At 41.9% G+C, this 16794-nt stretch overlaps 2 protein-coding genes across 2 annotated transcripts in view; one reads left to right on the top strand and one right to left on the bottom strand.

Annotated features, from left to right (window-relative positions):
* The window catches only part of LOC105990728 (ATP-dependent RNA helicase DDX3X-like), a 21805-nt gene extending 5949 nt beyond the window's left edge, over positions 1-15856 (bottom strand). The window contains exon 1 of the mRNA XM_013023216.1: positions 13858-15856. Coding sequence (XP_012878670.1) covers positions 13862-15856 — 1995 coding nt within the window. The 3' untranslated portion in view covers positions 13858-13861. The remainder of the gene's footprint in view (positions 1-13857) is intronic.
* Ppm1h (protein phosphatase, Mg2+/Mn2+ dependent, 1H) overlaps positions 1-16794 on the top strand; it is a 206427-nt gene that overhangs the window by 46673 nt on the left and 142960 nt on the right. The window lies entirely within an intron of this gene.

The raw sequence follows: 16794 nt of genomic DNA, 5'->3' as shown, positions 1-16794 counted from the left end.
GAGGAGATAACAATGCTTGATAAGAAATGTACTCATTACCTTGCCCATGTAATTGTAACCCCTCTGTATGGTATTTTCACAATAAAAAATTTTAAAAAAAAGAACCAACTTCTTATCCTTCCCCATAGTTTTTCCTTGTCCCATTAGGAGAAATTGTGTCCAATAGAGAAAGCCAGAGGTCTGAGAATCTTGTCTGCTAGTTAATGCCTTTTTGGTATCTCTCAAATCTCCTTTCATTCTTGTCTACTGTTACCATTTTTGCTGCTGAGGATTAACTGAGTGAATTTTAAAACAAATCTGCATAGATCAAGACTCCAATAAATATCTTCAGAGTTGGAAGTGAACTATGTTAAAGTAGTGACTATAGTAATGTACTAGAACATTGTTTGTAATATAGAAAATGAAAAGGCTATAAAGTGAAAATATTTTGGAGACAAAGTTGAGGCAGGAACTTGAGTAAGATGGTTGTTTTCACCTCAGGGCAACTTACACACTTGTACAGCCAAATATAGCATAATCGGGCACTTGAGTATGATGGTAAACACTTCAAAGAGTGGCTCTGGGGACATCATCACATCGTTATCTGTGTCACCATTTGGACTTTACAGCATGTTGCAGGGACAGACAAGTAAATGGTTCATACTGTGACCTGGGAGTCTGCCCCAGGCCCTGTTATTGTTAGCTGGGCAATCCTGTGCACATTTCGCAGGTTCAGGGCACTTCAGTTTCCTGGGAACTCAGGGAGTTTAAGTGCGATGTTGTGGAAAGTAGTAGAGAGGAGCTTTTTGCTCCTATTGTCCTTCTTAGAGTATTAGTGCTTAGGGAAGTTGACCCTACTGTGATCTATGCTTGTCTTCAGAGCTCACTTGTACCCCATGCATATTTATGGATCACCCTGTAAGTAAATATCTGGTGATATTTGTCAGTTTATTATCATGCTCTTAATGTAAGTGAAAATGGGGTTTCAAGTAAATATTCAGGTTGTCTGCTGAGATCAGTTGCTACAGAGATAATAAGTGTATGCATTCATCACTAAGGAGGTATTGAACAGATACTGGCCTGTTTCATTTTTTTTAATCCAGCTTTTGTTTGTTTGCTTGTTTGTTTCAATATAGAGAAAGGATGGGAGGAGGAGGATCCATTCCTCTGTACCTAAAGTTCACCTTCACCCAGAAAGGTGTGAGTTAGTACCACAGGAAGGGGAAACTAGCTCAGGACCCGCTCACTCTGCAAACACAGATGTTATGTGGTCCTTAGACAGGATCTGTCATGAATCCCTAAATTTTAGGTCCTGGGAAGGAGTGTATATTGAGTGGAAGAGAACCACCATTTTTATAGATGGCTTTTAAGTATTGTGATTGGCCTTGAGCCGTCGGTAATATTGTGAGACTGTTTTTTAGTGACACACTGCAGAGATAGAGGCTGCTATGCCTGCAGCGTTGTGCTGACCAAGAATTCTGTCTGCCTGGTCAGAGCCACACAGCTGTTGTTATGTTGGGTGATATGAGAAGAAACTGAGACTCTTTAATAGCAAAATGAAAGTAGAACAGACTCAAGATACCACTCCCCAAAACCTAATTTGGAGAGCAGTGGTGCATCCTGGGATAAGACTACTCTTTGGGCCACAGCAGCAAGTTTCAAATCAATGTTTTCCTGCTTTGCTGGGTAAATGTACTCACAAGGCCTTTCTAGATGAGGAAGTTTGTTTAAAGGAACTGGATTTGTAATAGCAACATCTTAAGTGCTTTGTTTCCCTATAGTTATATTTAACAGTAATATGAGTCTATGGGAGGGGCCAGGAAGGTTAACTCAGAGGAAGGCAGATAAGAGGGCAAAACAATTAAAGAGGAAAGATATTTTGTTAAGTTTAAGAGACATTGATTTGCTGTAAGAATTTCACATTCCTAATGTGTAATAAATGACTGATGGGGTGGAGTAAGAGTCATGAACATAAAGACATTGGAGTGCTGATTTAGCATTAAATTCTCAGAGGGATAGGCGAAGCCAAATTTAAAGCTCCAAATCCAGACATATTAATAAAAAGCCCTGAGGAGGCAGGCTGCAAATTGCCATTCTGTATCTTAGGACTGTGAGTATTTGAGGCCAACTCAACAGTCTAGTGCATTTTTCTTCCCAGGCTGTAAATGAGACATAAGCAAAGCTAGACATAACACTGTGTACACAAATCTGAGGCAGGAAGGCAAGAGAGAGAAATAGTGATTAAGATCGTCCTCAGTGGCAGAGTACGGTGGTACACACCTGTAATCCTATCAACTATGTGAGAGACAGACATCTAGAAGATGGCAGTTGTAGACTAGCCTAGACAAAAATTTAACAAAGCTCCATCTCAATTAATAAGCCAGGTATGGTAGGACCTATTTGTAATCCTAGCTATATGGGAGGTGTAGGTAAAAGTATTATAGTCTGAGGCAGGCCCTGAAAGGGGAGGAAGGGGGGATGGAATGTAAGATCCTATTTGAAAAATAGCTAATGTAAAAAAAAGGGGTTAAGAGTATGCCTCAAGTGGTAGAGAGCCTACCTTACAACTGCAAGGCCTGGAGTTCAAACCCCAGTAAAGACTCACCTCTGTGGAATGTATCCTCTATGCATGAGAGTCAGGCAGTCAATGCTTAAGTGAGAAAATAAAGAAAAAGAATGTCTTACTAGGTATTTATTGCTGTTCAACATATTATACCCATTTTAATGGCTTAAAACAAACATGACTATGTTGTACAGTCTCTGTGAGTCAGGAATCCAGGAGCAGCTTATCTCTGGACCTCTCTCCCAATATGAACTGAGTTCCTATTCATTTGAAGGCTCAGCTAAAGTTGGAGGACACTATGGCTAATGGCTTCCTCATTTGGCTGGAAAATCTATATTAGTTTAGGGTAGGAAACCTCAGCTGACTTCTTTAGAGCTATTGACCCCAAGGAGCAAGAGCAAAGAGGAAACTATGATGTATGTCTTTTCTTATCTATTCACATATTATTTTCTATATTAGAAACAAATCTTATCCACATCCAAGAGGGAGGGAAATGGGCCTTCCTTTTTTTTTTTTTCTTGAGGGACAGGTGTTGCAAAATTTATGGACTTTTTCTTTTTTGCAGGGGGGGTGGGGAGGAGGTATACACTGGAGTATCTTTAGAGACAAGAGTCTAGCAAACTTTTTTTTTTCTTTTTGGCCTGGGCTGGCCTTCAACTGTGATCCGCTGGATCTCAGCATCCTGAGTACTTAGAACAAATTTTAAAACCAGTGGAGATGCAAAGTGTGGGTGTCAGGAAATACCAAAGACTTCTCTCTGTGGTGCTGGAAGGACGGGGAAATGCGAGTCTATCCTAGTGGCCTAGGGAGCAGCAGCACAGACAACTGCTGAGATGGAGAAAGTAGAAGGAAAGCTTTGCACAAGTCTGCATGACACCTCCTCTCATTTTGAGTGCTCAAATTATCATCTTAAAGCTTTGCCTTAAAAAAAAAACTATAAACTTTGAATGCTTTTTAGACTTAGGGGGGAAAAAGCTAGCTGGGTAATCAAGTCCACCTGGGTGAATAGTGATGTGTAGTTATAGTTGTAATTACTTCCACTTAAACAGCTCTGTAGGTAGATTCCATGTTGTATAATGGCCTTTCAATGAATGTAAAGCTTTGGGAAATTCACAGAATTATGTAACACCTTGGAGAGCAGAACAACAAGACTTTATAAAATGATTGAATTTTCATTAAAGCATTAAAAAGGATTGACAGGGCATGTTAAGTTAGAAAGAAATTGGTGCCTTCATGTGCATGCTCTGCCTTCTGTGTATGAGACAATAATTTGAATTTCTGACAAATGGATTTTTCTCAGCATACTCTTTCAGAACGACAATATGTGAGTCACATATTTCTAAATAAAACATAAAAGCGGCTGACTTTCTTTGCTACTTCTAGGGTGATTTCATCAGGGAAGGTAGCTGTCTACATATTTAGAAAGAGCTGCACTCCAAATTCACAAAGGTTTGTTACATTTCTTTCCCCAAGTTCTTTCAATTTTCCCCTCACAGCAATGATACTGTACTGTCATAATAAACCAAGTCATTGGAAGAGGCTTAAGGATCATATGTCTTTGAGGTGTCTGAAAGCTTTGAAGAGGTGGGTAGAGAGGGCACAGAAGTATTCATGTCAGCATGCCATTCTGAGACATTCAAGTTTATTTAGATCAGAGCCTTTCTCTAAAGTCTCATCTTCTAGAAGTTATCTTCTAATAATTCCCACTGCCACCTGGTGACCACAGAGGGCCTCCCCTTTCTCCTAGTATAGACACTTATCCCAGAATGACATGCATGGCTTGCAGTTATCTTGTTTATGATCTAACCTTGTCCTGGTTTTATCTTTCTTTCCCCTTCATGTGGTACTGGAGTTTGAACTCAGGCCCTCATACTTGTTATGCCTTGATACTGCTGAGCTCGCACCTCCAACCCCATTATTCTCACTGGTTATTTTTAGGATGGAATCCTGCTTCCCATCAAGGGCTAGAGCCACAATCCACCTATTTTAGGTTCCCATCTTCTCTGGGATCAGCCAGCACCACATCTAGCTTCTCTTCAATGAAATGGAGTATCACAGATTATTTTTCCTAACTGGCCTCCTACATAGCTTGAGATGACAGGTATCAACCAGGGGTTTGAGAAGGGATCTTGTGAACTCTACTTCCTCGGCTAGCTTTGAACTACAATCCTCCTATCCCCATTCTCAAAAGTAGCTAGGATTATAGGCATGAGCCCCCAGATTTTAATCTTTTATTTTGGTAACCCATTCTATAGGTCTTTCATAACCATTTCTCTTTTCCGGGTTAAATACTCCAGAATTTTTTTCCTGCAGTTTGGTATACTATCTCTTAGAAACCTGTAAAGCAACACTGGAAGTATTAGTACCAGATTTGCCATGTGTGCTTTATTTGTCCTACAAAGTGTTTTCAAAATCTAGAAATTTTCCATAGCACAGACCTTTCCTTGAAATCTCAACAGACTTGGCAACATGGAGCCATATTCCCATGAGCTGGAACTGGGTACATTTTGCCCTCTTTAGAATGAGCATGTGCTGTTATCACCATACCCTGGGTGCATGTTTTAGCCCAAGAAGCTGTTGAAGCTGAACTCTGCCTCTAAGGGCTAAAACCTACTTTTCTAGCTGGCCTGGACCTTCCTTGCAGGAAGTCCTAGTGGTGGAGGGTTGATTTCTTGTCTACCTTTCTCTATGGCCATAGAATTTCCCCTCTGCAGTGAAAGATCCACTACTCTTAGTAAAATAAAGTAAGACGTGTATTTGAATCTACAAAGAACTTAATGTGTTGGGAGAAGGCAAACACAGCTTGCTAAGAGTAGTTGCCAAGTCAGTACAGCCAGAAATAAGAGGGGCAAAGCTGCCAGTGTCAGCTGTAGCTAATCAGTTGTTGTCAACCCCAGGTCTAAAAGTTTTGGTTTCTATGTATGTGTGCCAGCCACAGGGCTTAAGCTTAGGGACTGAGCAATGTCCCTGAGCTTTTTCACTCAAGGCTAGCACTCTACCACTTAAATCACAGCTCTACTTCTGGTTTTGTTTTTATTTTTTTGTTTTGTTGTTGTTGTTGTTTGCTGGTTAATTGGAGAAAAGAGTCTCACAAATTTTCATGTCCAGGCTAGCTTTGAACCACAATCTTCAGTTCTCAGCCTCCTGAGTAGTTAGGATTACAGACATAGGCTACTGATGTCCAGCATTTTATAGTTTTTGTTGTTGTGATTTTGGTTTTGTCAGTGGTGGAGCTTGAACTCAGATCCTGGGCACTAACCCTGAACTCTTTTGCTCAAGGCTAGCACTCTAGCACTTTGAGCCACAATGCCACTTCTAGTTTTCTAGTGGTTAATTGGCGATAAAAGTTTCATAGACTTTCCTGCTCAAGCTGGGTTTGAACCATGACTCTGATATCTCAGCCTCCTAGGTGGGTAGGATTATAGGTGTAAGTAACTAGTGCCCAGCCTGTTTTGTAGTTTTAATGATCCAGTCAGTTTAATGATCTGCTCTGTAACGTGAAGCTTATAATATATTCCCGTGTTTTAGTGCTTCATAATGCTACCTGGCATTCACTCGAGAGACTACTGTGTTTCTGGCACTTTGTGTTAATTCTGTCTAATCTTCATGGAATAGCCATTCAGGAAACATGAGATCTGGAAGATTGAAATTCGAGGTCAGCCCCAGCAGAAAAGTCTGCTAAAACATAGCAAAAAAAAGGCAAGCTGAAGGCTGTGTCTCAAGTGGTAGAGCACCAGTTAGGCAAGTATAAGATCCTGATTTCAAACTCAAGTATTGTCAAAAGCGAAAAATAAATGATGTCTAGAATTTATGCTACCAATAGAGGGATAAGGTAGGATTTTATCCCAGTCTAACTTGATTTTTAAATTGATGCTATTTTCAGTAAACCTTACTCCCAGTCTTAGTAGGTTTCCAGTGTCTCCTTTTTCAAATTGTTGTTTTTGTGATTAGACAGGCCAGACTCAGTTTTCTTACCTGCAAAAACAAGTATAAGGTCTACTCCTCCTCCCTTGCAGTACTGTTGGAATATTACTGGATAAGTGATGAAATGCTAAATGCCTAAAACAGAAGGTGTAGTTTCATTTTCCCATATCAAGCCAATGTTAAGCCATGTTCATCCAACAGCCCCATTATTACTATGGTCAGGAAACTTACTTAAACGCAGTGATTGAAACTGCTATAAAGAAGGGATATAAATGCTTGAAAAGAAAAGGTTATGGTTTGTTGGAGATTTAACCTTTTTACTTGAATAGAACAAGTGCTGAGGTCTGCTTACCCTTCAATATTAAGCGGCAGAAACAGCAGGAGACAGTGATGTGACCTTGGACAACTTGGACCATTTTTCTAGTTCAGTTTCCTTGTCTGAAAGATGAGACCGTTTATACAAATCATGTCCAAAGTCTCAGCTCTGATTCTCCATAATCATCAGTTTTAATGACATTGAGCTGTGTGTGTGTTTCATTAGTTTCTTGATTTTTTTGTTGAATATTTATGAAGTCTTGTAAGGAATACTTTCAAAGGTTCCCATTGTTGATTCTTTCTTGCACCCCCCCACCTCAATTCCCATAATTTTCTCTTTCAGTGTCTTTGGGGTTTGTGTTTTCTTTTAGCTCTTGCCTTGTTTATTCTGAATTCTGGGCTTCTGACTTTTGAATGTCATTTGAGAAGTGAAAGATTAGGCCTACTGAGGAAATCACAGCTAGAATCCCCCACAACAACTACAGAGTTGACCCTTCCTTGCATTGTTGCAGCTAGAAGCTTTCTCTCGGGATCTGAAAGGCCTGGTGCCAAGCTTGGGGGTCAGATGATAGCTTTGTTTCTTCTCATTCAGATGATCTACTTCCCTAACTTCAGATTTTTTTTTAACTTCAGATTTCTGACTGCAGAACATTGAATGCTTTGCATTTGTGATTGTTCCATAAAACAATTAGTATAAATTTGGAAGAAGAATTAGGCCATTACTTGGCTGACTGATGTGAATGAGCCGCTATTCAGAGCTTAGACTACTAGCAGCAGATGTGAAAGGATCATTTTCCATCATTTCCTCAGACAGTTAACTTCCTCCAAATGCAGCTAGTGCTATTATTAAAGATAATGCACCAGGCTATCAAAAATGCAAGTCACAGAGGGCTTCATTTTGCAAGTTTAAACATCTTGGTTTACCTGTGGATCAGGAAGTGGGACAGAAACATAGACAAATTGCTACTTCTATAACTTGTTGTGAAATTGTGATCTCCATATATTTGGTGATCTGAACTTGTTTTTTTTTTCTCCAGTACTGGGACTGAACTCAGGACTTAGATACTGTCCCTTAGCTTTTTCACTTAAGGCTGGCACTCTACCATTTGCCCACAGCTCTACTTCTGAATTTTTTATGGTGCACTGAAAATAAGAGTCTACAGGGTTTCCTGCCAGGGCTGGCTATCAACTGAGATCCTCAGATCTCAGCCTCCTCAGTAGCTCAGGTGTCAGCTACCATCATCCAGCCTGACCTTGCATTTTATGCAGACTAAGATTTTTCAATTGAGTAATAGAGCAAATGGGACTGGAAAAGTCAATGGACAGCCTTTAAGGCATCATCAGACCTTGTAGGACACAGTGGAAATGTTTCTGTTTTGTGAAAAGTGGGAACAATGGGAGAGAGAGCTGCATGTATGTAGGTAGTAGCTGGAAAGTAGACTTTTTAAAGGGAGGCTGTAGAGTCTGTTACAAAAACAAATGGACAAGAAAGGCTTTTTCTACTTTGCAGTCACATATGGCAGGGTTAATGAATGAGCGTCTGCTAGTTAACCAAGCCAGCTGTGTGAGACCCCGCCCCCTAGGGAAAAACTTGGCCTATGTCTGGTGCCTGTTACAAATATATTAATTTATATCTGGGTACCAACCTCTGGGCTGCATCCTCTTGACAGCACGAAGATGAAGAATGCTGAGTTCTGAGTCTTTAGGGTGTTGTCAATTCACTAGGTTGTAAAGATACCTGACTCATGAAAGCCAATGAAAAAGACAAAATCAGCTGGGTGCCAGGGCTCATGCATGTAATCCTAGCTACTCAGAAGGCTAAAATCTGAGGATCACAGTTCAAAGCTAGCTTAGGCAGGAAAGTCTATGAGACTCTATCTCAACTTAATCACAAAAAGCCAGAAATAGAGCTGTGGCTCAAGTGGTAGAGCACTTGCCTTGAACCCAAAAATTCAGACACAATACCCAGGCCAGAGTTCAAGCCCCAAAACCAGAAGAAAAAAAAAAGAAATAAAATCATGAAAATGGTACAAGTGAGTGACATTTTCTGAGCATAATTAGAGTAGAAGCTGGGAGAATGTTTGTGAAAGTATTTTCAGTAGGCCTTGAACCAAGTGGAGGGTTTTGTGAATGTTCCATCATTTTCACACTTTCACTCACTATATGGAACATATTAAATTTGCCTCTATTACCAAAATAGGAACATTTTTAGTATTAAGACACCCTGAGCCAGGCACCAGTGGCTCACACCTGTGACTACTCAGGAGACTGAAATCTGAGGATCGCGGGTCAAACCCAGCCCTGGCAGGTAAGTCCATGAGAACTCATGGCTCAAAAGTTTGCTAGTCTTAAGCAGAAGAGTTCAGGGACAGTTCCCAGGCCCTGAGTTCAAGCCTCATAACCAACAAAAAAAAAACACAAAAAACAGAAAGAAAGGAAGAAAGAAAGGAAGGAAGGAAGAGAGAAAGAGAGAGAAAGAGAGAGAGGGGGGAGGGAGCAAGGAAGGAAGGAAGGAAGAAAAGACATCATGGTGGGAAAAAAATGGGTTCTTAGTAAGAGAAGGCAAAGGATATGAAACATCTTACACATTACAGTTGTACCTGAAATTTTTCTTCTGTTTCTCTTGTTGGAATTTTAATGTACATTTTCTCCTTAGGGAAGCAGCAGTGAAAAGGTTGAGAAACACTGTTTCCTTCCCAACTCTTCTCCCTTTCCCGCCTATCTTTTCTTCTCTCCCTTGCTAATTATTCTCCACTATTTGAACTATTTTGAACATATTTCTAACACATCTTAAAAACTTGAAACAATCTCTTTACAAGTAATTCTGTTCCAGAACAAAGCTCAAAATTGTAGATATACAATATCTAGTACTCATTAAGGTAAAATATGTCTGCAGCACAATCAGATTGGTTTGGAAGGAGGAGGAAAATGGAACTTGTTAACTTTCACGATAGCACCTTGGACTAATGTACTTTATATGGAAATCTTCAATTTCCCACTGAACTGTATATTCTTTCTCTCTTTTAAGACAGGATTTCTTTGTAGCCCAAACTCATGATCTTCCTTCCTCCAGCTCCCCAGTGCTGGAATTACAGTTATATACCACCATACCAAATTTATTAATAAATACCTATTTTATTAAGAAACTCAACTATTCACGTATGTACCATTTTAGATTTTTGTTTTGTTTAACTCAATTTTTATCTCCTTTGTTTCTCAATGCTCTAGAATTTATGTCTTATGGCTTGGCTGAACTCGGAGAATACTTTACATGTGATGTTATACAGCTGTTTCCTACCCATTAGGAGAGCTGTCCCACTCATAATATAGGCTCTCTCAATCAAGATATTTATTTGATGGCTTGGCTAGGATGGTATTCACCATTTCTTCCACTTTTTCAAGTATGTCTATCTCCATAAAATTCAGAAGTCATACGTGAGGTGATACTAATCACCTAAGGATGATCTTCACCTAAGGATGTCAGTAACTCTTCATGGTTTTTGCACAAACCAGTTTTATCCCTGAGGATTGCAAATGACTGTTTGCTACCTATCCATTTTTCTATGTATATTCTGGTATTTCTATAAACTACTTTTCTTTACATCTTAGATCAGGAAGGCTACTGTTAACAAAGTAACACTAATAGTAGGTTCAGTGGTTTCAGACAGATGACTTCCTGTTGCATCCTCACATGTTGGAAGACACACTAAAGAGCTCTCTGCCACCTCTTTATAAGAGCATCAATCTCATTTACAGGGGCTCTTCTTCAAAAGCCCTTACCTCTTCATCACATGTGGGGGTTATGATTTTAACCTATGAATTCTGACAGTGACACAAACATTTGTTGTACAAATGTTTACTAACTATAAGGAACTATAGCTCTTCCTAAATTATCTAAAGTCATTGTTTAATTCTTTCCTTTAATTATGTAAAAGGAAATTGTTTTCCTTTGATTACTTATTTTCAAAATAAATAGCTAGGATAATAAATTATCTCCAATGGCAGAAATTTAGGCTGGACTTACTATTTTTTTCCTCTGCTAAAACCTGTTTTTGATGCTCAAATCATGAATTTAACCAGTTAAAAGGCCCTTCAAACACATTCCTGTCATCTGAAATACTCTATTGACTTTAAGTGATTTTTCTTTCACTCTCTAGCCTAAAGCAGTCTCTGGCTCACTTCGTACTTTCAGTATCATAACTGAATCCAGCCATTTTACCATGAATCCCTAGCTTCCTTAGTTGGGAATGGTTCTTAGAAACCAGCATCTGGAAGGTCACAGTGCTCACTTCAGAGTATCCTTACTTCCAGTCCCTTAAGTAGATGCAGTTATGTTTGTTTCACCATTTGAGTTTATAGTGAATTGAACTGAAATTAAACATATGGTTTTTCTTAACTTGGATTTAATTTATATTTATGGCTATTTTCTATATCCTAGTAATATTTGAGTTACAGTTTCAAATTTCAGAACTGATACATCTACAGCAAAATAGTGAAAATACAACCCCTAGAATATCAATTCTTGTTAAGAATGTGGCTAAGGGCTGGGAAGGTGGCTCAGTGGTAGAGTGCTTGTCTTGCATGCATGAGGCCCTGGGTTCGATTCCTCAGCACCACATAAACAGAAAAGGCCAGAAGTGGTGCTGTGACTCAAGTGGTAGAGTGCTAGCCTTGAGCTGAAGAGCTGAGGGACAGCGCCAAGGCCCAGAGTTCAAGCCCCTTGACTAACAAAAAAAAAATAAAAAGAATGTGGCTAACCTTAAATGGTGTTGCTTATTGAAAGCAACTACTCTGACAGAAAAGATTCTAACTCCTAAAGGTATGACCAGGAATTTTCTCCAAAAAAGTTAAACTCAATTGTATGTTACAAGAGCACCAAGGAACATTACCAACCAGAGGTTATGATGCTGTACAGAGACCAGAATACATCTTCAGTGTTTCAGCATGTCACTTTGAATAATTCATTTCCTCAGGCTTACTGTAGAACCAATAATCTTGAGATCAGGGAGGGGAAAAAAACAACCTTTGTTATGAGAATGTGAAACCAATGACTTTGCATGTTACCTTTCCTTGCAGTTAAAGAGCAATTCTTAACTTCAGTATTTAAGCCTGAAATAAAATGTATGTATAGACCTGAAAAGTAAAATTGTAAAAATGTTAAGCAAATTTTAAGACTTACATTTTATCTCATAGGTGTTTGGAAGTTACTTGCAGTGACTAATGTTGCACTTCACTATGTTTTTGGTTTGTTCTTAATTATAGGGTCTATTTTTTTCTTAATGTTATTTTTAAATATTTATTCATGTGTTTATTTTTCTTGCTGTACTGGGGTTTGAACTCAGGGCCTTACACATTGCAAAGCTGGTAATCCTTACAAGTTGCAATTATTTTTTTGGTCAGTAATGGGTCTTGAACTCTGGGCCTGGGTGCTGTCCCTGAGCTCTTCAGCTCAAGTCCATCACTCCACCACTTGAGCCACATCGCCACTTCCAGTTTTCTGGTGGTTTACTGGGTATGAGTCTCTCAGTCTTTCCTGCCTAGGCTGGCTTTGAACCACAATCCTCAGATCTCAGCCTCCTGAGTAGCTAGGGTTACAGGTATGAGCCACTGGCACCTGGCTAAGTTGCAATTGTTTTTAAAAAATACATTAGAAAAGTTTAGTTTTAATTATTCCATCTCTCCCACAAATGATCCCTTTAGTTATGTTTTTATCATTTTTCATTTAATTATTTCAATATTTTTATTATATACATCCATATTCTAATTTTCTCAGATAAAAGTACAGCTGGGCACCTGTGGTTTATGCCTGTAATCCAAACTACTTAGGAGGGTGAGATCTGGGGATAGTGGTTTGAAGCCAGCCTCAGCATTTCCCATAAGACTCCTAACTCCAATTAACTACCCAAAAAGCCTCAAGGACAACTGTGGCTCTAGCAATAGAGAGCTAGTCTTGTGCAAAAAGCTCAGGGACAGTGCCCAGGACCAGGCAGTTCAGGTTCCAGGACTGACCGGATCAGCATCTACTATATCCTAGAGATCACAGTATTAAGTAGATTCCCCAAAACAAACAAAAACTCTTATTTCCATGAAATGTTTGTTACCATTTGTTAGTGCATTGAATATGAGTTTTAAAATAATGTGAAAGTTCAAAACCGAAAAAATAGTTAACTTTTTTTTTTTGGGGGGGGGGGTTGGTTGTGGGCCTTGAACTCTGGGCCTGGGCATTGTCCCTCAGCTCTTCAGCTCAAGGCTAGCGCTCCACTTGAGCCACAGCCCCGCTTCCAGCTTTTTCTGCTTATGTGGTGTTGAGGAATCGAACCCAGGGCCTCATGCATGCAAGGCAAGCACTCTACCACTGAGCCACCTCCCCAGCCAAATCAATTAACCTTTTAATTACAAAAACACATACTCTGCATTTTGAAAGTTTATGGCCAATTTAAAAAATCAACAGTTATTTGCTTACCCTATACCTATTATATAACTTGTAGAAATTTGTCCCAGGCCCAGAGTTCAAGCCCCATGATCGACAAAAAAAAAATAGCACTAAAGTCAGTTTATGAAGTTATAGATATTATTTTAAGGGCTTTTTTAACCTGTGTATTTATGAAAACACATGAAGTGTACATTCAGTCTAGTACATTCAATCTCAGACTTGGTGCTTTTTTTAAAATTTTATTTTAGCTCAAGTTCAGCAAATTTGTCAAAACAATTGATATCTGGGGCATTACTGAGCCAACAAGATATCAAAATAAAAAGTTGTGTAAAGTTAAAGGCACAGTATATTAACAAACAAATGATTGTCAGTCACAAAATTATAAATGTAGTTTGAGGGTAAGGCGGGAGGGGAGTTAATTCAAACTAACGCAATAAATTTTCAAACCACCTTCCAAAGAGGGCTGCTGATTGTGCCTTTTTTATATTTTCTTGTGACCTTGAGCTCTCAAATTTTTTTTTCCCTTTGGAGAATCACAGCTGGTAATATACTTTGAGCTCCTGAAGCTACACAAGGTATAGTCTGGCTAAGTTACATGTGGTTTCCATATTAGCTTGTTTGGCAGGGTGACCTACTGCAAAACAGGCTCAGTTACCCCACCAGTCAACCTCCTGGGAGTTATAGTTTCCTCCATATCCATCACTGTTGTAAAAGCCTCCATAGCCACCTCCACCAAACCCTCGGCTGCTGCTATGGCCACCTCCACCACTGCGGCTGCTGCTCACGCGGCTGTTGCTGAAGCTGGAACTGCTGGCACCACTACTTTGGCGATAGTCTCTCGCACCAAAGCCTCCACTAAATCTATTGCTCTTTGAACGTCCACGACTGCTACCCTTGTAGTGGTATTCAAAAGCCATGTTTTCTAACCAAGATGGCACCTCTTGTTTTGCTTCAATAAGAAGATCCAATAAATCCTTAGTAATATTTATGTTCCTCTCATTTAAGAATGAAGTAGCAAGGCCAAGGTTTCCAACGCGTCCTGTACGGCCGATGCGATGGACATATTCTTCGATATCACTAGGCAAGTCAAAGTTGATGACATGTTTCACATTTGAAATATCTAGCCCTCTTGCTGCTACTGCTGTAGCCACCAGAATTGGGCTTTTTCCGGAACGGAACTGGCGGAGGGCCTCTTCCCTATCTCTCTGAGAACGGTCTCCATGGATGCTGGTACATGCATACCCTTCGTGGTATAAGAAATCCTCCAAGGAATCTGCACCTTTTTTGGTCTCCACAAACACTAAGGTGAGTGAATCTTTCCCTGTGGCATTGAGGAGGTCAAGCAGAAATGACCGTTTGTCTGGTTCTTCCACCCAAACTACTTTCTGTGTAATGTTCTCAGAAGTAGACCCAACTCTTCCTATGGCCAGGAAGATATATTCATCCAAGAAATCACGCGCTAGCATCTGTATTTCCTTCGGAAAAGTAGCACTAAACATCATAGTGTGGCGGACACCTTTTGGAGGCATAGTGTCTTGCTCAACTATCCTGCGTATCTGAGGTTCAAACCCCATATCCAGCATCCGGTCAGCTTCATCTAACACCAAGTATTTGCAGAAATCCAATCCAATCTTTCCTCTTTCCATCATATCCACGAGGCGGCCTGGCGTGGCTACTAGCAAGTGGCACCCGCGTTCTAAGTCTCGAATCTGCTGGCCGATATCGGCACCACCGTACACCACGCAGGGACGGACTCTAGACCGGTACGAGAACTTTCTGGCTTCCTCATAGATCTGTACTGCCAGTTCTCTTGTTGGTGCCAACACCAGGGAGATGGGGTATTGTTTGCGGCGCCCGTACCTTCCGTTTTCCTTCATGGCTCTCAAAGCCTCCCCTGGACCATCTGAATAAATCTGACTCAAGATGGGCAAGAGAAACGCTGCAGTTTTTCCAGACCCCGTTTGGGCACAGGCCATCAAGTCTCTTTTCTCCTTGATAATAGGAATAGCGTGTTTCTGCACCGGCGTCGGGCGAGTGTAACGAGTAAGTTCAATGTTTCCCATGATAATTTCTCCCATCTCAACGTCGCTGAAACTCTCGATGTGTGGCGGGCAGTTGTTGCCCGTCGCTTCCACAGGAATGTCGTCGTACTTCTCAAAGTTAATCCCCGTGTTGCCTCCGGAAAAGAGTTCTTGCTCCAAGCGTTCGCTCGGCGGGAGGGGCTTGGACCAGTCGTCTTCGTCCGACCGGTCGCACCAGCGACTGTTCCCGGCGCGTTCAAACTTGCCGAAGCCGCTTCGGTCACTGCGGCTGCTGCTGACGCCATCGTAGTCGCTCCGCCCCCGGTCGTCAAACCTTCCCCGGGACCCGCTGCCGCGGTCGCTGAAGAAGCTGGACTTGCCCCTCGAATCACTACGAGACCCGAAGCTGCTGTAGGCATCCTTCTCCTTACCGGAGCTCCACCCTACACCGTCCCGGTCGTAACACGCCCTGGCCGCGTCGCGGTTCCGTAAGTGAGGAGGGATATAGCGGCCTTTGCTGGCCGTGCTGCCTCCGGCCTGATTCTCCGGAGAAGCGTTCAAGTCTAGGCCCGAAAGCTGCTGGTCCAGCCCAACAGCATTTTCTACCGCCACATGACTCATCCCTGAAGGGTACGGCGACCGCGAGTCTTCCGCCGCTGCCTCTGAGCGAGGGTTAGCTTCGCCACAAACGCCTTCCCGCACGAGAACGGTGGCGGCTCCGGAGTGCATGGCGTGCGTGCGCGGCCCACGGATGTAATCTAGCCACTCAAAGGCTGCTACGTCAGCACGTACGCACGGCCGCTCGTAAGCACGTCGCCATGGGCACCTCCCACAGCCAACTCCCTCCTCCTCTTCCTCCTCCTCAGGTCGCGCTGGCGTTTATTCCTAACCTCGCGAGATGTCCTACTCGCTGCCTTCCCGACCTCGCGAGATGTCCTACTCGCTGCCTTCCTAATTTCGCGAGATTTCCTACTTAGTGCCGTCGCCCCTCATTGTTCCGCGTTGGAGCCCGCCGGGCGGGGTCGGGGTGGCAGGGGGGTGTCCAGTGATGTCCTGTTCCGTTTGAGTTTCCTTCCCTGGTTCTTTGTGAATGCCGGAGTCTCCGGCTCGAAGATCTCGCGAGAACTGGGCCTTGTCTCCTCCTGCCCTTCAACAAGAAGGCTTTCAAAGTTCCCCTCGGCCTCCCGTCTCCCCTTTGCTCTCCTGTGCACCCAGTCTCATGTTGCTTCCCGCCTGCCTCTCCTCCTGCCTCTTCCGTTCCCGGGCTTGGAGATGCCTTGGGATGGTTCTGGTCTAATTAGCACTCACTCTAGGGCAGCGGGTCTCGTGGCCACAGGGATCCAGCGCGGTGGCCATTTTGTGGAGCAGGAAAAAAAAAGCAAAAAACGGTGACGAATGGGGTTCAGAGTGGGGGCGGGGCGGGGGGGTCCCGGAGGGAGTGGGGGGATTAAAGGAGAAGGAACGAGTGGTGATCCCCGGGGGGGGTGGGGCGGTACATTTTTATCATCTGAAAACTGAGGCAGGGGAACATGTTTTAATACTTTGTAAGTTCGACTTCT

The sequence above is a fragment of the Dipodomys ordii genome, unplaced genomic scaffold (genome assembly GCF_000151885.1).
Source record: "Dipodomys ordii isolate 6190 unplaced genomic scaffold, Dord_2.0 Scaffold3, whole genome shotgun sequence".
In the NCBI taxonomy this organism is placed as follows: domain Eukaryota; kingdom Metazoa; phylum Chordata; class Mammalia; order Rodentia; family Heteromyidae; genus Dipodomys; species Dipodomys ordii.
This window is presented reverse-complemented; position numbering and strand designations above follow the sequence as displayed.